Below are 22688 nucleotides of genomic sequence, written 5' to 3'. Positions count from 1 at the left end.
GGGGCCATGATGGCTGGGCAGAGGGAGCAGTGTCTGCACATCTCTGGCAGACCCGCTGGCTTCCCCTGCTCCAGAGTGGTCAGAGGCCTACAGACTCTGCCGCCTGGTCCAGCTGACTTCAACATCTGCATGAAGAACTAGGGACACTGTGGCTCTTACAGGTGAAAGATACACCATGCGGCCGAGCTCTGTGCTTCTTGTTTGTCTGTTGAGACTTAAGTAGACTCCTGCAGTATACACTGCAATGGCTTAGAAGTCTTCCCTGGGATGCACTAAGACAGGCCTAAGCTGGGAAACTCATGTCATGGCACAAGCTTAGAAGACGCCTGGACTTGAGAACATTGATTTCTTTATAGCAGGTCTTTCAATACTTGGCCACCAGGGAACTACTTTGGCAAAGGGGTAGAATATAGATGTGTCATTTAAATGTCAGGGATCTTGCATTTTTTCTATTATGGTTGGTTATAACTTGTCACCAATCAGCCAGCGATGATAAACATAGAGAATGTAGAAGACAGTCTCATTTCTTAAATCTTTTAAACTTGGTTGCACGTGCATATGTGGAGCTCAGCATTTCAAGGAACTGAGCAACTGACTGAGGGTCTCACGAGAACCCCCTTCAGCATACCTAGGTTGCAATCCTGGGGCCATGCTTTTGGAGAAAGACATTCAGGTGGTAACGAGCTCAAATCATGTACTTGCATGTTGGACCCGGCAGGTCTTTCTTCACAGTGGCTCCCGTTAGGTGCATCACCCCTAAGCTATATTTCTATTTATTTATCTTGACTTTAAATTTTACCATATTAGCACTTATTCCTGATTTCGACCTGCAAAGACATTTTTGAACTCTGTTTTTGACATCAAACATACCAGGTGTTATTCCCTACCTTGCGTCATGTGCAAATTTGATCAATGTCCTTCCCTGAGTAACTGATAAAAATTCCAACCAGCCTGTCAGGGGAGCCACAATAACCTCTACTGGAAAAAACTTACTGAATAGGTCTTACTTAAAGGAAAATTTTTTTTTTTTTTTACAGAGACAGAGAGCGGGATAGATAGGGGCAGACAGACAGGAACGGAGAGAGATGAGAAGCATCAATCATCAGTTTTTCGTTGCGGCACCTTAGTTGTTCATTGATTGCTTTCTCATATGTGCCTTGACCGGGGTGCTACAGCAGACCAAGTAACCCCTTGCTCAAGCCAGCGACCTTGGGTTCAAGCTGGAGAGCTTTGCTCAAACCAGATGAGCCCACGCTCAAGCTGGTGACCTCAGGGTCTCGAACCTGGGTCCTTCCGCATCCCAGTCCAACGCTCTATCCACTGCGTCACCGCCTGGTCAGGCTAAAGGCACAATTTTAAGAAGCAGTTAAAGATCTTGCAGATTCCATGAATCTTAATACTTCTACAAAACAGTCTGTTTTATTGAGGTTGCAGGATCAAGTATCATCTATTCTTGGGAAGCTAAAGGAGAAACCCCCAAAGTGGCAAATTATGCATGACTCTGCATATAACCTGATGCCTCTTGTTCTGTCACCAGGAACACATCTGCCTCTGCCCACCACACCATCCTGGCAATGAGCTACACGGGCCCCTCTCCAAGCCTGCCCAGCCAAGTTATGGGGAGCGGACGTGACAGTGAGGGGCAGACAAAAAAGCTGCACACCATGGCAGAGAATTCATTCTCCATCAGGAAATCAGGGCCTAGGGAAAGGGAGAGATGGTAGTAGCCAAAAACCTGACAAATGTCCACAACACACCATCCTGTCACCCAGAACACACACAGTTGTTCTTTCTACTGTCACACTGTTAGTTCTTTCCAAGAACTTCACACCAACATTTGCTCACCTATGTCTTTGTCCCTACACTTGCTGAATATAAATTAGGGAGGGGCCTTGCCTGTTCATTCACCACTGAATCAGAAAAGCTCATTACACAGAAGACACTCCATAAGTATTTGCTGAATGAATTAAGAAGTCCCCAGTTGCTTCTCATTTAAATAAAAATTATCAAATTGATCGCATTTTAATCAGTTTAGTAAGAGATGCAAACCATCTCACTTTATCAGATTTCTAAGACAGTTTGGTATTTAGGTGTATGGCTAGCAGTTCAATTCTTTTCTGTGATAAGCAGAGATTAGTTGAGCCACCATTCAATATTAATTTTTCAGATATATGAAGCCTGTCTACTCAAATTCAAAGGTTTTCCTTAACTTGTCTTTATCTAAATCAGTCAAGTCTCTTCTCATAAATGAGAAGTATTAAATAAAGGGTAGCTCTCATAAAATCAAGAAGTGACCAGCAGAAATAATCTGCAACTTCTGTGAATAAGTTTTTCAATAGCAACTAAAGTAATAATAATTGCTATTTACAGATTAAAAACTATATGCCATGAGTTTTGCAAATCGGTCCCCCTGTTCAGTACATCATTATTCCAAAGACAGGGACACTCAAGAAACCAAGCTTCTGAGAGGGTAAGCCACTGTCCGAGGCCTGCTGAGGGCCCAGCAGGAATCTGAACCCAGGTCCAGGTTACACTGACGCTCACGATCACTTATTTTATTATTAAATCATTGCCAACCGCTCCACTACACCATGTATCTTCTCTGAACACCCTGTTTGGTGAAATCCAAGATTCTATTAATGGTATCTGATTATGTACAATGCTGCCATCACAGCTATAAAATACCATCAGTTGGAAGGAACTCACAGTTTCAGAAATGTTAAAATATGTATATACAGGCCCTGGCTGGTTGGCTCAGTGGTGGAGCGTCGGCCTGGCGTGTGGGGGTCCCGGGTTTGATTCCCAGCCAGGACACACAGGAGAGGCGCCCATCTGCTTCTCCACCCCTTCCCCTCTCCTTCCTCTCTGTCTCTCTCTTCCCCTCCCGCAACCAAGGCTCCACTGGAGCAGGGTTTGCCCGGACGCTGGGGATGGCTCTATGGCCTCTGCCTCAGGCGCTGGAATGGCTCTGATTGCGGCAGAGCAACGCCCTAAGATGGGCAGAGCATCGCCCCCTGGTGGATCCCAGTAGGGTGCATGCGGGAGTCTGTCTGACTGCCTCCCCGTTTCCAGCTTCAGAAAAGTACAAAAAAGAAAAGAAATATATATATGTATATACACACTCACATCTTAGATTCAATAAAATACAGTAATCTATGATCCTAGAAAAAAATTATTCCTAATAAATGTTATAAAATATAAACGCCTCTCTAAATCCCTGAGAAAATTAATTTTGTCAAAACATATAGAGAAGAAAGAGATAAATCTTAAGTATGAATCAAGTTAGAAAAAACCAAATATTTACTAATACATACCTCTTTAAAATGGTTTCTTCTCATCTTGTTTCTTCTCATCTGTGGCATTAAATCATAGTCTTTATAATGTAAAGAGCTGCCAACATCGTTCCCAACCATCAACATCCATCACTTACTTGTATTTTCATACATCCAAGTGCAAGAAAAGCTGTAAGCACATTTTTTTAGGATACACTATGAAAGGGGACTTTAAATCTACCTACTGTTCTTAATTTGTTTTGTTTTCTCCAAAAGTTAAGGAAAGTAACAGTAAATTCTCATGCCATGCCCAACAAAAATATACTCTTTGCTAAACACACAGCTTTAAGTCTCTGTGAAATCAAAGACCATTGACACTACAGAAAAAAGAGTCTCAATAAATTCTGTATTTGAATGATCAAGTGGAAATGCATCAACCTTCAGGGCCTCTTTCCACTCCCTCTAAAAGTGCTCCTGTCATAAGCCCACACAGTGTCTATCCCCTCTCCGGTGACCTGGTCCGGGGTCCAGTTGGGGAAAGGGAACCGGCAAGCGATAACTCTAGCATCACCCTCAAGTTCAAGCTCAAGTTTCTTCTGCAATTGTGGCATCTGTGGAGAAAGACAGTAACTATTTTAGCAGTGAGTAACAGGAAATGATTCCCAAATGTCCTCTGTATTTGAGTCCCTGAAAATACCTGTGAAAAAATTGCTAATTGTAACAAAGATCACCTCAGGGCAGACTTACATTATCAGACAATCCATCAAAATACACAAGTCACACTGACAACAGTTATAAGAACATCTTCTGCCTGACTAGGCGGTGGCGCAGTGGATAGAGCATCAGACTGGGACACAGAGGTTTGAAACCCGAGGTTGCCAGCTTGAGGGTGGGCTCATTCAGCTTGAGGGTGGGCTCATTCAGCTTGAGCATGGGGTCACCAGCTTGAGTGCAGGGTCGCTGGCTTGAGCATAGATTCATAGACATGACCCTATGGTCGCTGCCTGGAGCCTAAGGTCTCTGGCTTGAGCAAGGGGTCACTCGCACTGCTGCAGCCCCCAGTCAAGGCACATATGAGACAGCAATCAATGAACAACTAAGAAGCCACAATGAAGAACTGATGCTTCTCATCTCTCTCCCTTTCTGCCTGTCTGTCCCTGTCTGTCCCTTTCTCTGTCTCTCTCTGTCACACACACAAAAAAAGAACACTTCTAGTTCAGTTATGAAATACGCCATTTTTAGCAAATGTGTATCACAGATACCTGGTTTTCAAACTAAAGTCATGATGTGGCAATAATTAAAATAAGAAATAGGGCCCTGGCCAGTTGGCTCAGCGGTAGAGCGTTGGCCTGGTATGTGGGGGACCCGGGTTCGATTCCCGGCCAGGGTACATAGGAGAAGCGCCCATTTGCTTCTCCACCCCCCCCCTCCTTCCTCTCTGTCTCTCTCTTCCCCTCCCGCAGCCAAGGCTCCATTGGAGCAAAGATGGCCCGGGCACTGGGGATGGCTCCTTGGCCTCTGCCCCAGGCACTAGAGTGGCTCTGGTCCCGGCAGAGCGACGCCCCGGAAGGGCAGAGCATCGCCCCCTGGTGGGCGTGCCAGGCGGATCCCGGTCGGGCACATGCGGGAGTCTGTCTGACTGCCTCCCCGTTTCCAACTTCAGAAAAATACAAAAAAAAAAAAGAAATAGATTTAAATTATTTACCAACCTAAACACTTCCATCTACTCTGTCTCAACTATTTAACATATTTCTCCATAGTTTTAATATTTCTGAAATCTTACCACTGACATTGTCTTGGACTTATAATTAGCATTTTTTTCTTTCTCAATAGCAAAGGTGCATCTTAAAATCAATGGCCTCTAGATTCAATGAAATATAGACTAAATATAGACTATAAAAAATATACACATTCTACCAACTTGAAATATAAATATTTCATACTTCTTAAAAAGTGTATCAACAATATACTGATCATTGATTTCTTGATAGTCAACACAACATATAAACAGTAAAATCACTGTGTCATTCTATTACCAATCTACCTGTGGAGAAAGTATGTTATTGCTTGCTAAAAGTACTGACATTATAATTGTATCCGCAAATTAACAATCACTTAAAATTTATTTTCAATTCCTAAAAATATATTACCACCTTCACCTCCTAAGAATATTTTTTCCAATCTTTCCTTTTAATTTCTTTTGAAACAATTTCAAACTTACAGAAATGCTACAATAAAGCTTTTTCATATTTGCTTTACCCTGTTTGCCCTCTTCCGCTCTGAACATTTTTTTTAAAACATTTTTTTAACTGGAGAATTGGTTGCATGCAACATGCTTCTTTATTTCTTGATAATTCTGTGCTTTCTAAGAAATAGCCCTAGCACAGGTATTACATTCAGGAAATTTAGCATAATATTCCAATAAAACAATTCCAATAGTAACATTCCAATTTTGTCATATGTCTCAACAATTAATGTCCTTTACAACATTTTCCCCCATCTAGGATTCCATATTACATTTAGATGTAATGATTCTAGTCTCACTCTTTTTTTATTAATAAATAAGATTTTATTTATTAATTTTATGGGCGTGGCAGGGAGAAGTATCAACTCATAGTTGCTTCCCTTTAGCTCTCTGGTTGCTTGTTGTATGTGCCTTGACTGGGCAAACCCAGGGTTTCAAACCAATGACCTCAGCATTCCAGGTCAACAATCTATCCACTGCACCTCCACAGGCCAGGCTCCTTGGTCTCTTTTAATCTAGAACAATTCCTCTATCTTTCTTCTCCTCTTGTGTCAATAACATCCTTTAGAACAGGGGTCCCCAAACTTTTTACACAGGGGGCCAGTTCACTGTCCCTCAGACCGTTGGAGGGCCGGACTATAAAAAAACCATGAAAAACCCCTATGCACACTGCACATATCTTATTTTAAAGTAAAAAAAAAAGGGCGGCCCTGGCCGGTTGGCTCAGCGGTAGAGCGTCGGCCTGGCGTGCGGGGAACCCGGGTTCAATTCCTGGCCAGGGCACATAGGAGAAGCGCCCATTTGCTTCTCCACCCCCCTCCCCTCCTTCCTCTCTGTCTCTCTCTTCCCCTCCCGCAGCCAAGGCTCCATTGGAGCAAAGATGGCCCGGGTGCTGGGGATGGCTCCTTGGCCTCTGCCCCAGGCACTAGAGTGGCTCTGGTCGCAGCAGAGCAACGCCCCAGAGGGGCAGAGCATCGCCCCCTGGTGGGCAGAGCATCGTCCCTGGTGGGCTTGCCAGGTGGATCCTGGTCGGGCGCATGCGGGAGTCTGTCTGACTGTCTCTCCCCGTTTCCAACTTCAGAAAAAGAAAAAGAAAAAAAAAAAAAAAAAGGGGGAACAAATACAATATTTAAAATAAAGAACAAGTAAATTTAAATCAACAAACTGACCAGTATTTCAATGGGAACTATGCTCCTCTCACTGACCACCACTGAAAGAGGTGCCCCTTCCGGAAGTGCGGCGGGGGCCGGATAAATGTCCTCAGAGGGCCGCATGCAGCCCGCGGGCCATAGTTTGGGGACCCCTGCTTTAGAATATGGGCCAGTTATTTTTTTGAACAGCCCTAAAAAGGGTTCCTCTGAAGTTCATTGAAGTTCATGACCTAGCACGTGAGTCCTTGGCAATGATCCTATAAGTGGGGCTGTGAACATCTTGGTCAGACATCCACGGAGTCCTCTTGCTTTGAGGGTGACAGTCACCACTTGGTTGAAGTGGGATCTGGTATCTCCTCAGTATGGTCACTATTTTTCCTTTATAATGAATAATTTGTGAGAAAATATCTTGATAGGATGTACATATCCTGTTACATATCCTATCCCTACTAGGATTCACTGATTATTGAGGCCTAAATCAATCAATTTGTTTTGCAGTGTGGCTTTGCTAATCCCATCATTTCTTCTAGGTGGAATTCTGCTTTCTACCACAAGAAACGGCTTTCCCTTCTAACTACCCAGCTAGCTTCACTGTAGGATGAACACCTGAATTATTTCACTTAGTGAGTGATAATCCACTTTGTCTCTTTTATTCTAAAGCTCAAATTGTCCAAGTCTGGCCCCTGGTGTTGTAAAGTACCGTACCCCAGATGCTGAAAAGTACCAAACCCACTTCTGCGGGTTTACGTAGAGACACCAAGTCCAGATGAGTTTTGCAGGGTTTTATTAAAGGAGGAGATTAACTATGCCAGCCGCATATGGCTGACACGGGGCATTTGCAGACGCAAATCGTGTGTGTCGGGCACAGCCCCTGCGGCACGTTAATACCTTTGCTCTCACATACACACAGGTTGGCGGGAAAAGGAGGAGGGGGATGGGACACAATTCATTAGCAAGCTTACCACATTTGTCTAAATGATTCATAAAAAACAATTTTACACATCAAAACTTATAAGGTAACACAATAGCAAAAATGTTATTCTATATATTAAAAAATATTCCTAAATTTTCTAGTATTCATTTGCCATTCCTTTGTTTAGAGATATATACATTAATTACACACTTTCAGGAAGGGATGGGGTAGTTTCCATGGTGCTAAGGGATAAATGCCTGCAAATGGCTCATCAAATAAGAAAAGGGTTTTTTTTCAATCTCTCTCTTCCTGCACCTGGCTAGCTATTTACCTGCTTCCTTGCAGGTGTGGGGGGAAGGGAGGAAATCTAAATTCTCCTTCCTCTGTTCATTTACAATACAATGCTATCAGCCATCCTGGTTTGGTGCAAATCACACAAGCATAAAAAAATCATATCTACAAAATCCCTCTGCACACCTTGCCCAAATTAACAAAATGCTCTTTAAGCTTCCCAGTAGAAGGGAGCCTCCTACACAGTACATTTCTGCAAGCCAGGAACCTTCCACATTTCTTCTCCCTTCCTTCCCCAAAGGGATGATGGGACAGGAAGCCTGACCTTTCCTCTTAAAATATCAATATTAATTTTTCAGTTTTTAGGTACCTTACCACACTGGGAGCCTCTTCAAGTGGGCTTTTCTTACCTTTGAACATACCCCTATCAAATATTTTAAGCACTTCCTTATATTCAGACTCAACAAAATGTTACAGGCTTTTGTATCTTCCCTTCCTCAGCCCTGGGATGAGCTGTCAAAGGTTCCTCGTTCCTCTCAGTGGGAAAAGGTATTTAGAAACCAAAATCTGCCCTAGAGGGATAGCCCAGTTAGTTAGAGCAGCAACCCCACATGCAAAGATCGTGGGCTTGATCCCAGTCAGGGCACATACAGAAACCAATCAATGTTTCTGTCTCTCTCTCCCTTCCTGTCTCTCTAAAATCAATTTTAAAAATTAAAAAAAAAAAGATCTAAGCAAAAACTACTCCCTTTACAAGTACCAAAGTAAATCAAGACAAATTGACAGTACTTCTATGAAGGTTTTATACCTTTAAAAAGTGGCTTGGAAAAACTCCTCAATATGACTTACGATTACAGTGAGCTAGGATTGATTCGTTAGCCTCAGTACCAAAATAACAAAGAATCAATTATAGCCTGACCAGGTGGTGGCACAGTGGATAGAGCATGGGACTGGGACGCAGAGGACCCAGGTTCGAAACCCCGAGGTCACTGGCTTGAGAGTAGGCTCATCTGGTTTGAGCACGGCTCACCAGCTTGAACCCAAGGTCGCTGGCTCAAGCAAGGGGTCACTCGGTCTGCTGTAGCCCCCCGATCAAGGCACATATGAGAAAGCAATCAATGAACAACTAAGATGCCACAATGAAGAACTGACGCTTCTCATCTCTCTCCCTTCCTGTCTGTCCCTACCTGTCCCTCTCTATATTTAAAAAAAAAAAAAAAAAAATCAATTCCATTAAGGATGGAATATTTCCATTCTTTTAGTAACCAGGAAAAGATTACTTTAAAAAAAAAGTTTTGTTCCTTAGGGAAAAAATTAAATAAGCAAAGAATGAGACAATAAGTATTTTTTCAAAATACCAGGGGTTTCTTATGGTAATTTTGTTCATAAAAGGAATAATTGTAAATGCATTCATATTACCATTATTCTTTTCTCTTTTACAGTTTCTTTTATTTGCAAATGACTGTCATATGCTAAGTCAAGATAAACTTAAAAATGAAAAGGAGCTATTTCAATCATAAGAAATTAACTAATTTACACATAAATATGCAACAAATCTGGGTCTTGATATCACACACAAAGAGAAGCAGTGATATGTCATGTATGTCTAATGAAATTCAAACGTATTCATACAATTATAGGTTTCAAAGTGACACAAACTCATCATATTCTAATTACATCTTTAAAACTTTAAACATAAGGTGAAAGCATCTCAAAGGCAGAGAAGACAAATTAGCCAGGGCCATTGCAGTTCAGAACCCCTTCCCCACACCCTGTTCCCTAAGGCAGGGGCTTCACTTGCCTTCTAGGTAACACCCCCACCCTCACCTTCAGCCTCCCCAATTCCTCCCCTCCAGCCCTTTGCTGAGTGCCCCTCATCTGTCAGAGGCCAAGGCTCAGGACTTGGATGGCTCTCCCTCTCTCTGAGTGATCTAAGCCACCCCTCTGCTTCAACTCCTGGGTGCTGATGCCTCCAAACCTGAGCAGCCCTCCCTCCTGAGCCTCAGAGCCCTCCATCCACCACTACCCACCTGACGACATTCCCCACACACATCTCAAAGGTCACATGCCACCCAAAATCCCCATCTCCCAAACCTCTCTACCAGCACCTTTCCCAGCTCACCATGGCAACGCCAAGCTTCCAGTTGCTCAGGCCAAAAACCTGAGAGTCACCCTGGACGCCCGCCTTTCTCTGCGCAGGGCAGCCTGTGATCCTTTTCACCGGTCTCTTGCTCCACTCCTTTGCTCAAGCCCGGGATCATTTCTGCCTTATGATCCTTAGAGTCTGAGTCCCAGCCCTATTTCCTCTCTGACCTCACTCTCCCCTGCTCCCCAAACTCACCCTGCCCCTGCCACCACCCCCTTGCGGCTCCTGGAACCGAGCAGGCTCACGCACCACAGCGCCTTCAAAGTGGCCGCTCCTGCCGCTGAAATGCTTTCCCCTCTTCCCGACACAGAGCACATGCCTCTGCCCCATCCTTTTCTGGCTTTAGTTTGCCTCATAACACTTACCCCTTTTCTTGCTCAATGTATTTCATATAGGCCTCTCATTTAATATCTGCTCTCCCTACTAGCTTAAGCACCCAGGGCAGGGATGTTTTTCTCTTTTATTCACTACATTATTCTAAGTAGGCTCTGCATAAATACTGGTCAAATGAATGAAGACTAAATAATCCAATCACGAATGATTTTTCTTTATCAGAACATGCTAATAATATTTTCATTCATCAATTTAAAACAGGAGTCACAACTAAAATTAGTCATTCTTTGAAGTTACAAAATATAATAGCCCACTGGGAAAAGTGTACTTAATGTGTATGTTTATACCACATTTATTCATTCACTTAACAAATATTTTCTGCGTGATGACTCTCTGCCAGATGCTGCCATGCTGGAGGCCTGGCAGCGAAGAACACAGGCCAGCCTTTACTCTCAAGCTAGTGGTCCAGTGCCCACAGCAAACACCACCAAAGCCATCACACAGGAAATGTGCAATAACTCACACAAGGAGAAACAGGCACCGTAAGAGTGAAAAATAGGGTGCACTAGAGCTCATCCCATTGGGGGATCAGGGACCACTCTGTGAGGAAAAGACATTGGACCATGAGTGGTCAACAGGTGTTCACCAACTAGGCCCAGAGCTGGGGGACTGAAATCAGAGGAAGGACATGGCCCCACACACACTGGAGCCCAGGAACCAAGAGAAAAATGGGGGCTGGTGCACAGGCAGCTGAGGGAAGCCAGGGCCACCCCATGCCAGGCCTCAAGGCCATGCGGAGGGTGTAGGCCTTATTCTCACTGCTTTTAAGAAGCAAGAAGCCACAAAAGGGTTTTAAACAAGACCACAAACAATCTGTTCCACATTTTCAAAAGATGCTCTTGGTGGATAAGCTTGTCTTAAATGTGAGTATTTATAATCCTACTACAGGATTTACCAGGTCCAATGGGATTCCTCATTTCTATATATTAGATACACATCAATATTGAAATGTTAGGGTACTTGTGATTTTTAGCCACGACTATCAAAAGCAGGATGAGGACTTAGAGCACTAGGGTTTCTACCTCTGCAGTTCCCTAAGGGTCCTTCTGGCTCTCTCAACCTATGTGTGCTTCAGCTGCCCTAGAAAACAGTTCATGCCATACTGGCTTTGCTGAGCCACCTCGGCATGACTGGAATACTGGCCCATGCTCAGGGAAGGGAAATGCATTTTAATAGAAGAGTGAATGATGAGACCTGGACAGATACAAGGAGTTTTCAGGGCATACACCACTCATCTCACTGAGGGAAGACCCAGCCCCTGGATCCTGGCCACTGCTCTCCCTCCTGCTGACATCCTCCAAGTAGGCAAAGCTTGATGAGGGCAGGAAGTGTGGCCCCTGACACTTGAAATTGGGCCTCCAGACCAACAGATGCCACCTGGTCCCTCTGCACCTGTGGTCGATCCACCTGCGTGGAAAACTGCACGGTGGCTGAATCCCTGTCATTCCAGGGAATATAGATGCTTCCTACGTTTCAGCTGCTCCTCTTTTTATTAGGAATAGTAAAATACTACAAGTCCCTTATTTAAAAACTTCTCTATGTACAGAAGAATAAACAATAACTGCAAAAGCATTCATCAAAATAATAGGACCACTATTTCCCTTGAGTGAACAGTCCCAAAAACTAACTATACTTCAAACATGATAAGAGAAGTACAAGGACTTGGAGGCCACCTGTTACGTGGTGACTGTGACAACCAAAGGCCACTGCTGCCCCCCGCAGGGACACAGCTGCCGTGGCTTCATAAGCCCACATCTTGAGCCATCATCCAGCCTCCCAGCACTGCATGGAAGTCCCAATAAACATCAACTTTCTATTTTTATAAAACATGGATTTCAAATTAAAGTGATTTTCCCCCAAATGCTAATTATTCTGAAGGAAGGCCCACACAGCATAACTAGTAAATACCCATTAAATTCCACAGCAAGTCTATGATCCTCATAGTTTTGTTTTGCTTCATTTTGTGTTTAATGGCCAATGATCACTCTCCTCTACATCATCTTATTTCTCTTACAAAAGTGTAGACAGCCAGATCTCATCTTACGTTTAGGGTTACTAAAAATTACAAACGTACAGAATCCTGACACTTTCAAGAATATGTAACAAAACACTTCTAACTAGACTTCAAAAATATGAAAGAAAATGGCATTACACTGAAGGCTCTAATGGTAAGAATGAATTTCTCATGCATTAAAATTTCTTATACAAAAATTAAGATATGAATAAGAAAACAAAACAATAAAAAAGTAAAATTCCCTTTTTTTAAAGTAGAAAACCATATCAGTTTTATAGTGGCATTTCAGCAAACATCCAATTTCAACAAGTTTATTATGGCTACAATTACAGACTTTGCAAAGTGAAAAGGGATTTCTTTCCATGGTCTGTAACCCAACAATTACAACAAAAGCATCCCATCCTGGTCATCTTCCCAAAGGCTAAATTTAGGACCATTTTCAGTGCAATGCTGCGGTATTTCCACTTTTGAAAGTACATAATCAAAGTTCAGTAGAAATCAGTCATCTGAGGTCAATTGAAACTAGCCAGTACTCATCTGCACTGAAAACTATCTTACTGCAAAATCACAGGAATGATCAACTCAAAGGGAACATCCCATTAACTTTCCCAAGTGATTTCCGCTGGATGGAGTGGGCGACCATGAAAATCTCCAACTGCATTAGACACTGGGAGCTCATAAAGCAGTTCTCAGACTGGAATTTTTAGGGCTTAGAGAGATAATGTAGATTTTTATCTGAAGCAAAAGTTTAAAAATAAGACTGACTCTTTTATGAGTAACCTTTTAAGGTCCTGAAGTAGTTTCTCTAATCAATAAACTGAAAACTAGTGTTCCCTTGTCATCTCTGGGAGGCCGGCACTGTGCCTGTGGGTGAGCAGCCATAGAGGCTGTTCTGTTACTCAGAAGGGCCTTCATAACCTAAAACCAAAGAGTCAGGGGACAGGAGAGTGCATACTTACCATCTGGGGCACCCCAAAAATAACAACGTTTGAGTACTGTGAAAATGTAACCTGAAGGAGAGGAGGAAACAATTCATAGGTTATTTTTTTCTTATTTTCCAAGTGAGAGGAGGGGCAATAGAGGGATAGACTCCCACATGTGCCCAGCAACCCCATCTGGGGCTGATGTCTGTCCATCAGGGGCCATGCTCACAAATGAGCTATTTTAAGCACCTGAGGCAAAGACTTCAAGGAGCCATCCTCAAGCACCTGAGGTACTCCAACCAATCGAGTCACGGCTGCTGGAAAGGAACAGAGGGAGAGAAGGGGGAATTGGGGGTTGGGTGGAAAAACAGATGGTCACTTCTCCTGTGTGTCCTGTCCGGGAATTAAACCAGGGACATCTACATGCTGGGGTGATGCTTTACCACTAAACCAACCAACCAGGGCTTAGGTTAATTTTTAAAAGCCAAATATCCAGCTCAACTTTTGTTTCAAAATGAGTAGCAATTTTATATTGTACCAAACAGTAGGTTTTCACAGAGGGGCCCCTCTGAGATTTCACAAAGAAAAAATACCACATGCACACTTTCATTCTTACTACTTCGATCCATCACTTTGCAAAATGCTTCCCCATAAGTCATCTCATTCCATCCTCACAGTGACTCCCTGCAAAGCCTGGCCCAGGGGTTGTGTCTCAGAAAAGCCACTGACTCATCCAATGACCAGCTGGTGGTTGAGCCAGTTGGCCCTGGACCTTCTGTGCTCCTGGTGCACCTTCCTACTCTACTCTGCACCAAAGTAGCTTTGCAAGAACTCGAGGGATCTCAGACTACCTGTTTATGTTGAACCATCCTTATTCTAGTCCCCATCCTCTTCATTTTACTGCAAAAAGCGCAATAAAATGGTCTTTAGTTAAAAAACTGGGGGGGAAAGTGCTTTGCCAGTCAAAATTCTTATTGCCCGATAAAAGTCTTCTGTACTCTACAGAGAGATCGTTTATGTATATGTGGTATAAAAAATGCAAGCAAAACTCAAATGAATTTTTATAAGCTACTGATGACACCATTAAAATGGGAAGTTCTTATTTAAGAAAAAGCATTTTATGGAGCAATCCTAAAGCAAAATTACAGGGCGTTTTTTTAGAGTACAAATAAACTTGGAAGTATCTTGTACTTTATGGTGACCAGGAGGAACCATGGCAGCATGGTTGGTGGATTCTTTCTCTTTTATTCGCACCCATCTCTGCCTCTCCAACTCACACAACACACAGACAAGTCTACTATTCACCAAGAACAACATTAATAAATTAATCTCTATATTACAACTTACAAGATTTCCAAATGAGATTTTTTAAATCTCATTTTGTATTAAATGAAACGAGAACTTTTCTAATTTAGCAAATTCTTATAATTCACATGATATATCATGTCATAAACCTTAAGCTCATGCCCTGGCCGGTTGGCTCAGTGGTAGAGCGTCGGCCTGGCGTGTAGAAGTCCCGGGTTCGATTCCCGGCCAGGGCATACAGGAGAAGCGCCCATCTGCTTCTCCACCCCTCCCCCTCTCCTTCGTCTCTGTCTCTCTCTTCCCCTCCCGCAGCTAGGCTCCATTGGAGCAAAGATGGCCCGGGCGCTGGGGATGGCTCCTTGGCCTCTACCCCAGGCGCTAGAGTGGCTCTGGTCGCGGCAGAGCGACACCCTGGAGGGGCAGAGCATCGCCCCCTGGTGGGCAGAGCGTCAGCCCCTGGTGGGCGTGCCGGGTGGATCCAGGTCGGGCGCATCCCGGTCCGGCGCATGCGGGAGTCTGTCTGTCTCTCCCGGTTTCTAGCTTCAGAAAAATAAAAAAAATAAAAAAAATAAAAAAATAAAAAAAAACCTTAAGCTCATACCCTAAATCTTCATACAACACCAGGATGAGTAACTCTTTTACGGACCCGCACAGAATTTCTGGTGGACTGGTGGTTGAAAAACACTGCTTGCTCTTAAGTGGTCAATTTGCAAATCTATCCGTTTAAAGGTTTTTACATTTTATTATGCTAAAATATACACTTTTATTTTAATTACTTTCTTTTTATACATTTTCCAGTTTGCAATCATACCAATTATGAATTATAAAGTCTCAGTTGGAGTTTCCTAGAATTGTACTTTGCCTTACATACCTTCCACAAATCTGCAATATGAAATTTGGCCGAGTGCTGTACCCCTTCTCGCCAAGCTCGGTATCTGGAGTACCAAACCAGCCATGGGTTTAATTCATAGCCAACCGCTGTGAATCCTGCCTTCGCAGCCGCTATCACCTGCACAGAGGCAGAGATTCATGCAGGATAAAAAGAAAAAATATCAAATTACCAGGAGAAATAATATGAATATTTCCTATTTATGATCTATAATCATAAAATGTCCAATTCAGAGTCACCTCCTTTGTTCAAGACACCATTAAAGATAGATTTCTAAAGTTATGTTGCTTTGTGGATAAGATACTCCCAGCCAATTTTAACGCAGTTTCACATTTTTGTCAAAATTTCACCTCAAGTGCCAGAACAGATGGGCAAGCCTGCTTCAGACAATTATGTAATTAATTCCGGATTGCCCAGCCTCTGGGTCAGTCTGACAAAAAGTTGCTAAAATCCCAGCCTCTCTCTATCAGTGACAGCACACCAGCGGGCGAAATGAATGTACCCAGGGGACTGTATTACGGACTACATAGTTATAATATGCAATAAAAATAATCTGTCAATAAAAGCCATATTTCCTTTGTATTTAAGATTGTTCATTCAAAATTCAAAGCAGGTAAAAGTAAACTGGAACAATCAGAATAAAGTCAGCTGCAGAATGCCACTGCCTGCATGACAGGGAGAGTGGACTGGTCTCTGGGCCTCTCTGCTCCTTGGTCTTGCCACCACTCTTCACAGGAGCATCCCGGAAGGAGCTGTCCCACCAACAGTCGTTTCCAGAGAACTAGAATGTTGCCCCTTAAGAAGGAACCATTTTCTCCTATGTACCCATAAAGATTATATTCAAGTATGCAAAGCACTCAATCTGGATTTTAAAACTTCCTCCTGATTAATATATACATCTGATTTCTTAAAAACATGAGGCACTTTTTAACTTCTTCCTAATTATTCCAGGTCACCATAACAAAAGTGTAGGGGCAGGGGCTGGTAAAAAGCATCGTGGCCTGCTGGTCTGCACTCGAAATGTCTCCAGAAAACTGTGCTGGACGACTGCTACCCTCACTTTTCAGCTCATCATGAATGGAAGCTGAAGGCCTTAGGTGCCACCTTGTCCATGGAGGAGCATGCTCTGTGACACTCATCTGCCAGTCAGTGGACTTGAGTCAGTAAAACAGCTTCCCAGCAGGGCCCCCTACTCTAACACTGTTACCCCATAGGAATTCTACATGTGCAAGTATACATATATGTAGAGCAAACATTTATGATGCAAAATGTGTAAACCAGTGAAACTCCATGATTTAACGTTTCTTCTAGTTAACGCCACCTCTATTGGCCCAAGTTTCTTAACAGCAAATCTCATAATCACCAATTCATTGTTCCTTTTTACTTGGCGTACCTTCAGAGCACTTTCTCCTTTAAGAAAAAATTAAATCTGAGAAAAACACATTTGAAATTCATGTTGGGGGGTTTGATAGTTTGGCCAAACAAACACGAAATGAAACGACTACTTTATTCAACAGGTTTAGCGAGTCTGCATAAACCTCTTAAGAAACATGAAAGAGAAATTTTAGCAATACTGGTACCAAACCTTAAAATGTCTTACTAGCATAACTCACAATCCTTCCGTCGCCACTACCAATGTCCACCAGAGGTCCACTTCTGCTTCGCAGCGTTTTCACAACATTCTCGATCTGCTTTGTAGTTGCAGGTACAAAGGGCAAGCAAATTTTTCGGAGTGCCGGTGTTATAAACGGAGTAGCCACGGCATACACAGCCACGAGTGTACCCCCAACAATCCCAGTAAATAAGAAGCCCCAACTGCTCTTCTTTAAACCGTTGGCTTCAAGACTTGTAGGTAGAGCATACCCTGACTGACGTTCTTCTTCGAGTGTTTCTGGGAGTGTTCCTAGATTGAGAGCAAGCAGAAAATACATAGGCAGCCCCAAATCTGAAATTTAAGATAGTATTTTTCTATAATTCTTATTGACAAGTAAACTCATGTTATTTTATACATTTTTTTAAGTGAGAGGAGGGGAGATAAAGAGACAGACTCCCACATGTGCCTCATGGGATCCACCAAGCAACCACCATCTGGGGCCTATGCTCAAACCAACCAAGTTATCCTCAGCACCTAGGGCCGATGCTCAAACCAGTTTAGCCACTGGTTGTGAAAGAAGAAGAGAGAGAGAAGGAGGAGAGAGAAAGGAAGAGAGGCAGAGAGTTGCTTGTCTTGTGTGCCCTGACTGGATATCGAACCCAGGACACCTGCACACCTGGTCAACACTCTATCCATTGAGCCAACTGTCCAGGGCCAAACTCGTTATTTTAAAAAATAATAATTTAGTTGAATAAAATTCAAATTACAAGTATAGGATCCCACAATGAGTTCTAAATTCCATGAACAACGGTGTTTTAGAGAAAATTATTTTGATACTAATGGAAGACTAAAATCTTTTTTAACACTTTGTCTCTAGGAGTCGATCTTAGAAAACAATGTACTCATACCTATTTGGCATTTTATAAAATCAATACAAATATTAACCATTAACTCCATATTTTTATAATTCAGAACAAAGCCTCATAAATAAACATGAAGATATCTAATTATTAACCAAGTTCAAATAGGAAAAAAGGATTTTATATTGAAATTGGTCAGGCATCTCTAATCCAATTGCAAATACACAATTTGAACCAATTGAGGAGACAAGAATCAAGTTTTGCTAAAAATCTTAAATAAGTATGCTAATACTTTTTAAAGCAGATATAAAAAGAAAAAAAATTCCACACTGCTGAGGGCTTGCTGGAGGACAGGAGGCAGTGGGACACAGAACTGCGGTTCCGTCAGCAGGAGGCAGAAGCCTGCCAGCCACGCCTGAGGCCCAGCGTGAGCTCAGTCTAGCCCAGCAGGGGTAGAAGGGACAGGGGAAAGCAGTCCAGTGGGCTATGAGCCACCTGCAGGGGAAGGGCAGGAGCCCGGGAACAGGCAGAGACCAGTAACTGAGCAAAGGTGCTCACCCCTGCCCTTGGTGCCCAGGCTTGTGGCCCCTGCACAGTGCGCAACCCCACCGCAGAGGCAGGGCAAAGGCTGAGACTGACTGAGGCTTGTAGAGCCAAGCACGTGAACACAGCCCCTTCCGTGGAGGAGAGGCAGAAACCGCAGCAACAGCCATAGCAGACCAGCACAGGCAATGCCCATACGAACGTCCTAGGCAGCAGTGGCAGAGGGGGTGGTGGGCTTGCAGAGAGACCACACCTAGGAAACACAGAGTCCGCACCCATTGGACTCCAGTGACCAAAACCTTCTTATACACAGACAAAATGAGAAGGCAGAGAAATGCAACACAAATGAATCAAAAGAAATCCCCAGAGAAGGACCTGAATGAGTCAGATATAACCAAATTACCAGATGCAGAGTTTAAAATAATGATTGTTAGGATGTTCAAAGAGCTTAGAACAACAATAGATGGTCATTACAAACACCTAAATAAAGAGATAGCAAATATAAAAAAAGAAATTGAAATAATAAAAAAGAATCAGTCAGAAATGACAAATACAATATCAGAATTGAAGACCACAATGGAAGGAATTAAAAGCAGGATGGATGAAGCTGAGGATCGAATCAGCGAGTTAGAGGATAAAATAAACGAAGGCATGGAAGCAGAGCAGAAAAAAAGAAAAGAGACTCAAAAGTCTGAGGAAACTCTAAGTAAGAGAGCTCTGTAAGAACATGAAGAGAAATAGCATCTGCATCATAGGGGTTCCTAAAGAAGAAGAGAAAGAACAAGGGATAGAAACTTTGTTCAATTAAATCATAGCTGAAAACTTCCCTATCTCACACGTTCAAGAAGCACAGAGAACTCCATTAAAGAGAAACCAAACAAAATTGACACCAAGACACATCATAATTAAAATACCAAAGCTAAGTGATAAAGAGAAAATATTAAAAGCTGCTAGAGAATATAAGGGCTACACCTACAAAGGAGTCCCCATAAGGAAGACATCTGACTTTTCAACAGAAACACCTAAGGCCAGAAGGGAATGCAAGAAATATTCAAAGTAATGCAGAACAAGAACCTACATCTAAGATTACTTTATCCAGCAAGGCTATCATTTAAAATTAAAGAAGAAATAAAAAGCTTCCCAGACAAAAAAATCTCAAGGAATTAACTACAACCAAACCAACACTGCAAGAAATGCTAAGGGGCCTCGGGCGCTGGGGATGGCTCCTTGGCCTCTGCCCCAGGCACTAGAATGGCTCTGGTCATGGCAGAGCGACGCCCCAGAGGGGCAGAGCATCACCCCCTGGTGGGCAGAGCGTCGCCCCCTGGTGGGCGTGCGGGTGGATCCCGGTCGGGCGCATGCGGGAGTCTGTCTGACTGTCTCTCCCCGTTTCCAGCTTCAGAAAAATACAAAAAAAAAAAAAAAGAAATGCTAAGGGGCCTGTTGTAAACAGATCAAAGGGGGAAAAGAATATAGCAAAAGAGAAATACAGCTTTAAAGAATAAAATGGCAATAAACAACTACATATCAGTAATAACCTTAAATGTAAATGAATTAAATGATTCGGTCAAAAGACATAGGGTAGTTGCGTGGATAAGAAAACAGGACCCTTACAAATGCTGTCTACAAGAGACACACCTTAAAACAAAACATGCACATAGACTGAAGGTAAAAGGATGGAAAAAATATTTCATGCAAATGGAAGAGAAAAAAAGGCTGGGGTAGCAATACTTAGACAAAATGGACTTTACAACAAAGACTATAGTAAGAGATAAAGCAGATCACTACATAATGATAAAGGGAGCAATCCAACAGGAAGATATAACCATTATAAATACCTACGCACCTAATATAGGAGCACCTAAATATACAAAGCAGACTTTGATGGATATAAAGGGTGAGATCAACAGCAATCCTATAATAGTAGGGGATTTCAATACCCCACTAACATCATTAGATAGATCCTCAAGAAAGAAAATTAACAAAGTAACAACAGACTTAAAGGACACATTAGATCAGCTTGATTTAATAGATATCTTCAGAATCTTTCACCCTAAAGCAGCAGAATATACATTCTTTTCAAGTGCTCATGGTACATTCTCTAGGATAGACCACATGTTAGAGCACAAAAGCAGTCTCAACAAATTTAAGAAGATTGAAATCATATCAAACATTTTCTCTGATTACAATGGCATGAAACTAGAAATCAGTCACAACAGAAAAACTGAAAAATACTCAAACACTTGGAAACTAAATAGCATGTTATTAAATAACAAATGGGCTAACAATGAGATCAAAGAAGAAATAAAATAATTCCTAGAAACAAATGATAATGAGCATACATCAACTCAACATTTATGGGACACAGCAAAAGTAGTACTGAGAGGGAAGTTCATAGCAGTACAGGCATAACTTAAGAAGCTAGAAAAAGCTCAAATAAACAACTTGACCCTGCATCTAAAAGAACTAGAAAAAGAACAGCAAGTAAAGACCAGGGGTAGTAGAAGGTAGGAAATAATAAAGATCAGAGCAGAAATAAATGACATAGAGGCCAAAGAAACAATACAGAGGATCAATGAAACCAGGAGATGGTTCTTTGAAAAGGTAAACAAGATCAATGAACCTTTAACTAAACTCACCAAGAAAAAAAGAGAGAGGACTCATATAAATAAAATTAGAAATGAGAGTGGAGAAATAACAACTGACACAACAGAAATACAAAATATTGTAAGAAAATACTATGAAGAACTGTATGCCAAAAAACTAGACAACCTAGATGAAATTGGACAAATTCCTTGAAACATATAATCTTCCAAAAATCAATCTGGAAGAATCAGAAAACCTAAACAGACCAATTACAACAAATGAGATCAAAACAGTTATCAAAAAATTCCCAACAAGGTAGGGGTGCCCCCTTTCACCACTCTTATTCAACATAGTTCTGGAAGTCCTAGCCACAGCAATCAGACAAGAAGAAGAAATAAAAGGCATCCAAATTGGAAAAGAAGAAGTAAAACTATCATTATTTGCAGATGGTATGATATTGTATATATAAAACTCTGAAGTCTCAGTCAAAAATCTACTGGACCTGATAAATGAATTCAGCAAGGTGTCAGGATATAAAATGAATACTTAGAAATCAGAGGCATTTTTATACACCAACAATGAACTGTCAGAAAGAGAAAGTAAGGAAACAATCCACTTCACTATTGCAACCCCAAAAATAAAGTACCTAGGAGTAAATTTAACCAAGGAAGTTAAAGACTTGTACTCAGAAAATTATAAAACATTGATAAAAGAAATCAAGGAAGATACAAACAAGTGGAAGCATATACCATGCTCATGGTTAGGAAGAATAAACATCATTAAAATGTCTATATTACCCAAAGCAATTTATAAATTCAATGCAATAACAATTAAAATACCAATGACATAGTTCAAAGATATAGAACACATATTCCAAAAATTTATATGGAACCAGAAAAGGACACGAATAGCCTCAGCAATCTTGAAAAGGAAGAATAAAGTGGGAGGTATCACACTTCCGGATATCAAGTTATACTATAAGGCCATTGTACTCAAAACAGCCTGGGCCTGACCAGGTGGTGGCACAGTGGATAGAGCGTCAGACTGGGATGCGGAGGATCCGGGTTCGAGACCCCGAGATCACCAGCTTGAGTGTGGGCTCATCTGGTTTGAGGAAAAGCCCACCAGCTTGAACCCAAGGTCGCTGGCTCCAGCAAGGGGTTGCTCGGTCTGCTGAAGGCCCGCGGTCAAGGCACATGTGGGAAAGCAATCAATGAACAACTAAGGTGTTGCAACACGCAATGGAATACTGATGATTGATGCTTCTCATCTCTCTTCGTTCCTGTCTGTCTGTCCCTGTCTATCCCTCTCTCTGACTCACTCTCTGTCTCTGTAAAAAAATAAATAAATAAAAAATAAAAAAAACAGCCTGGTACTGGCATAAGAATAGGCATATAGATCAATGGAACAGAACAAAGAACCCAGAAATAAACCCACACCTTTATGGACAACTGATATTTGACAAAGGAGGTAAGAGCATACAATGGAGTAAAAACAAATGGTGTTGGGAAATTGGACATCTACCTGCAAAAAAATGAAACTAGACCACCAACTTACACCATT

The 22688-nt window shown here is 42.2% G+C and overlaps 1 protein-coding gene across 2 annotated transcripts in view; it reads right to left on the bottom strand.

Moving 5' to 3' along the window:
• Positions 1-3346: 3346 nt before the first annotated feature.
• Positions 3347-22688, bottom strand: part of ATPSCKMT (ATP synthase c subunit lysine N-methyltransferase) — a 29118-nt gene continuing 9776 nt past the window's right edge. Inside the window, exons 2-5 of one of the 2 annotated variants that reach the window (XM_066360790.1) lie at positions 17156-17445; positions 15525-15662; positions 13385-13435; positions 3353-3883 (exon numbers count right to left, since the gene is read on the bottom strand). In XM_066360790.1, coding sequence (XP_066216887.1) covers positions 3713-3883; positions 13385-13435; positions 15525-15662; positions 17156-17445 — 650 coding nt within the window. In that variant the 3' untranslated portion in view covers positions 3353-3712. Of the gene's footprint in view, positions 3884-13384; positions 13436-15524; positions 15663-17155; positions 17446-22688 lie in introns of both variants that reach the window. The other variant, XM_066360791.1, reaches the window with a different exon arrangement.

The sequence above is a fragment of the Saccopteryx leptura genome, chromosome 1 (assembly GCF_036850995.1).
Source record: "Saccopteryx leptura isolate mSacLep1 chromosome 1, mSacLep1_pri_phased_curated, whole genome shotgun sequence".
Taxonomy (NCBI): Eukaryota; Metazoa; Chordata; class Mammalia; order Chiroptera; family Emballonuridae; genus Saccopteryx; species Saccopteryx leptura.
This window is presented reverse-complemented; position numbering and strand designations above follow the sequence as displayed.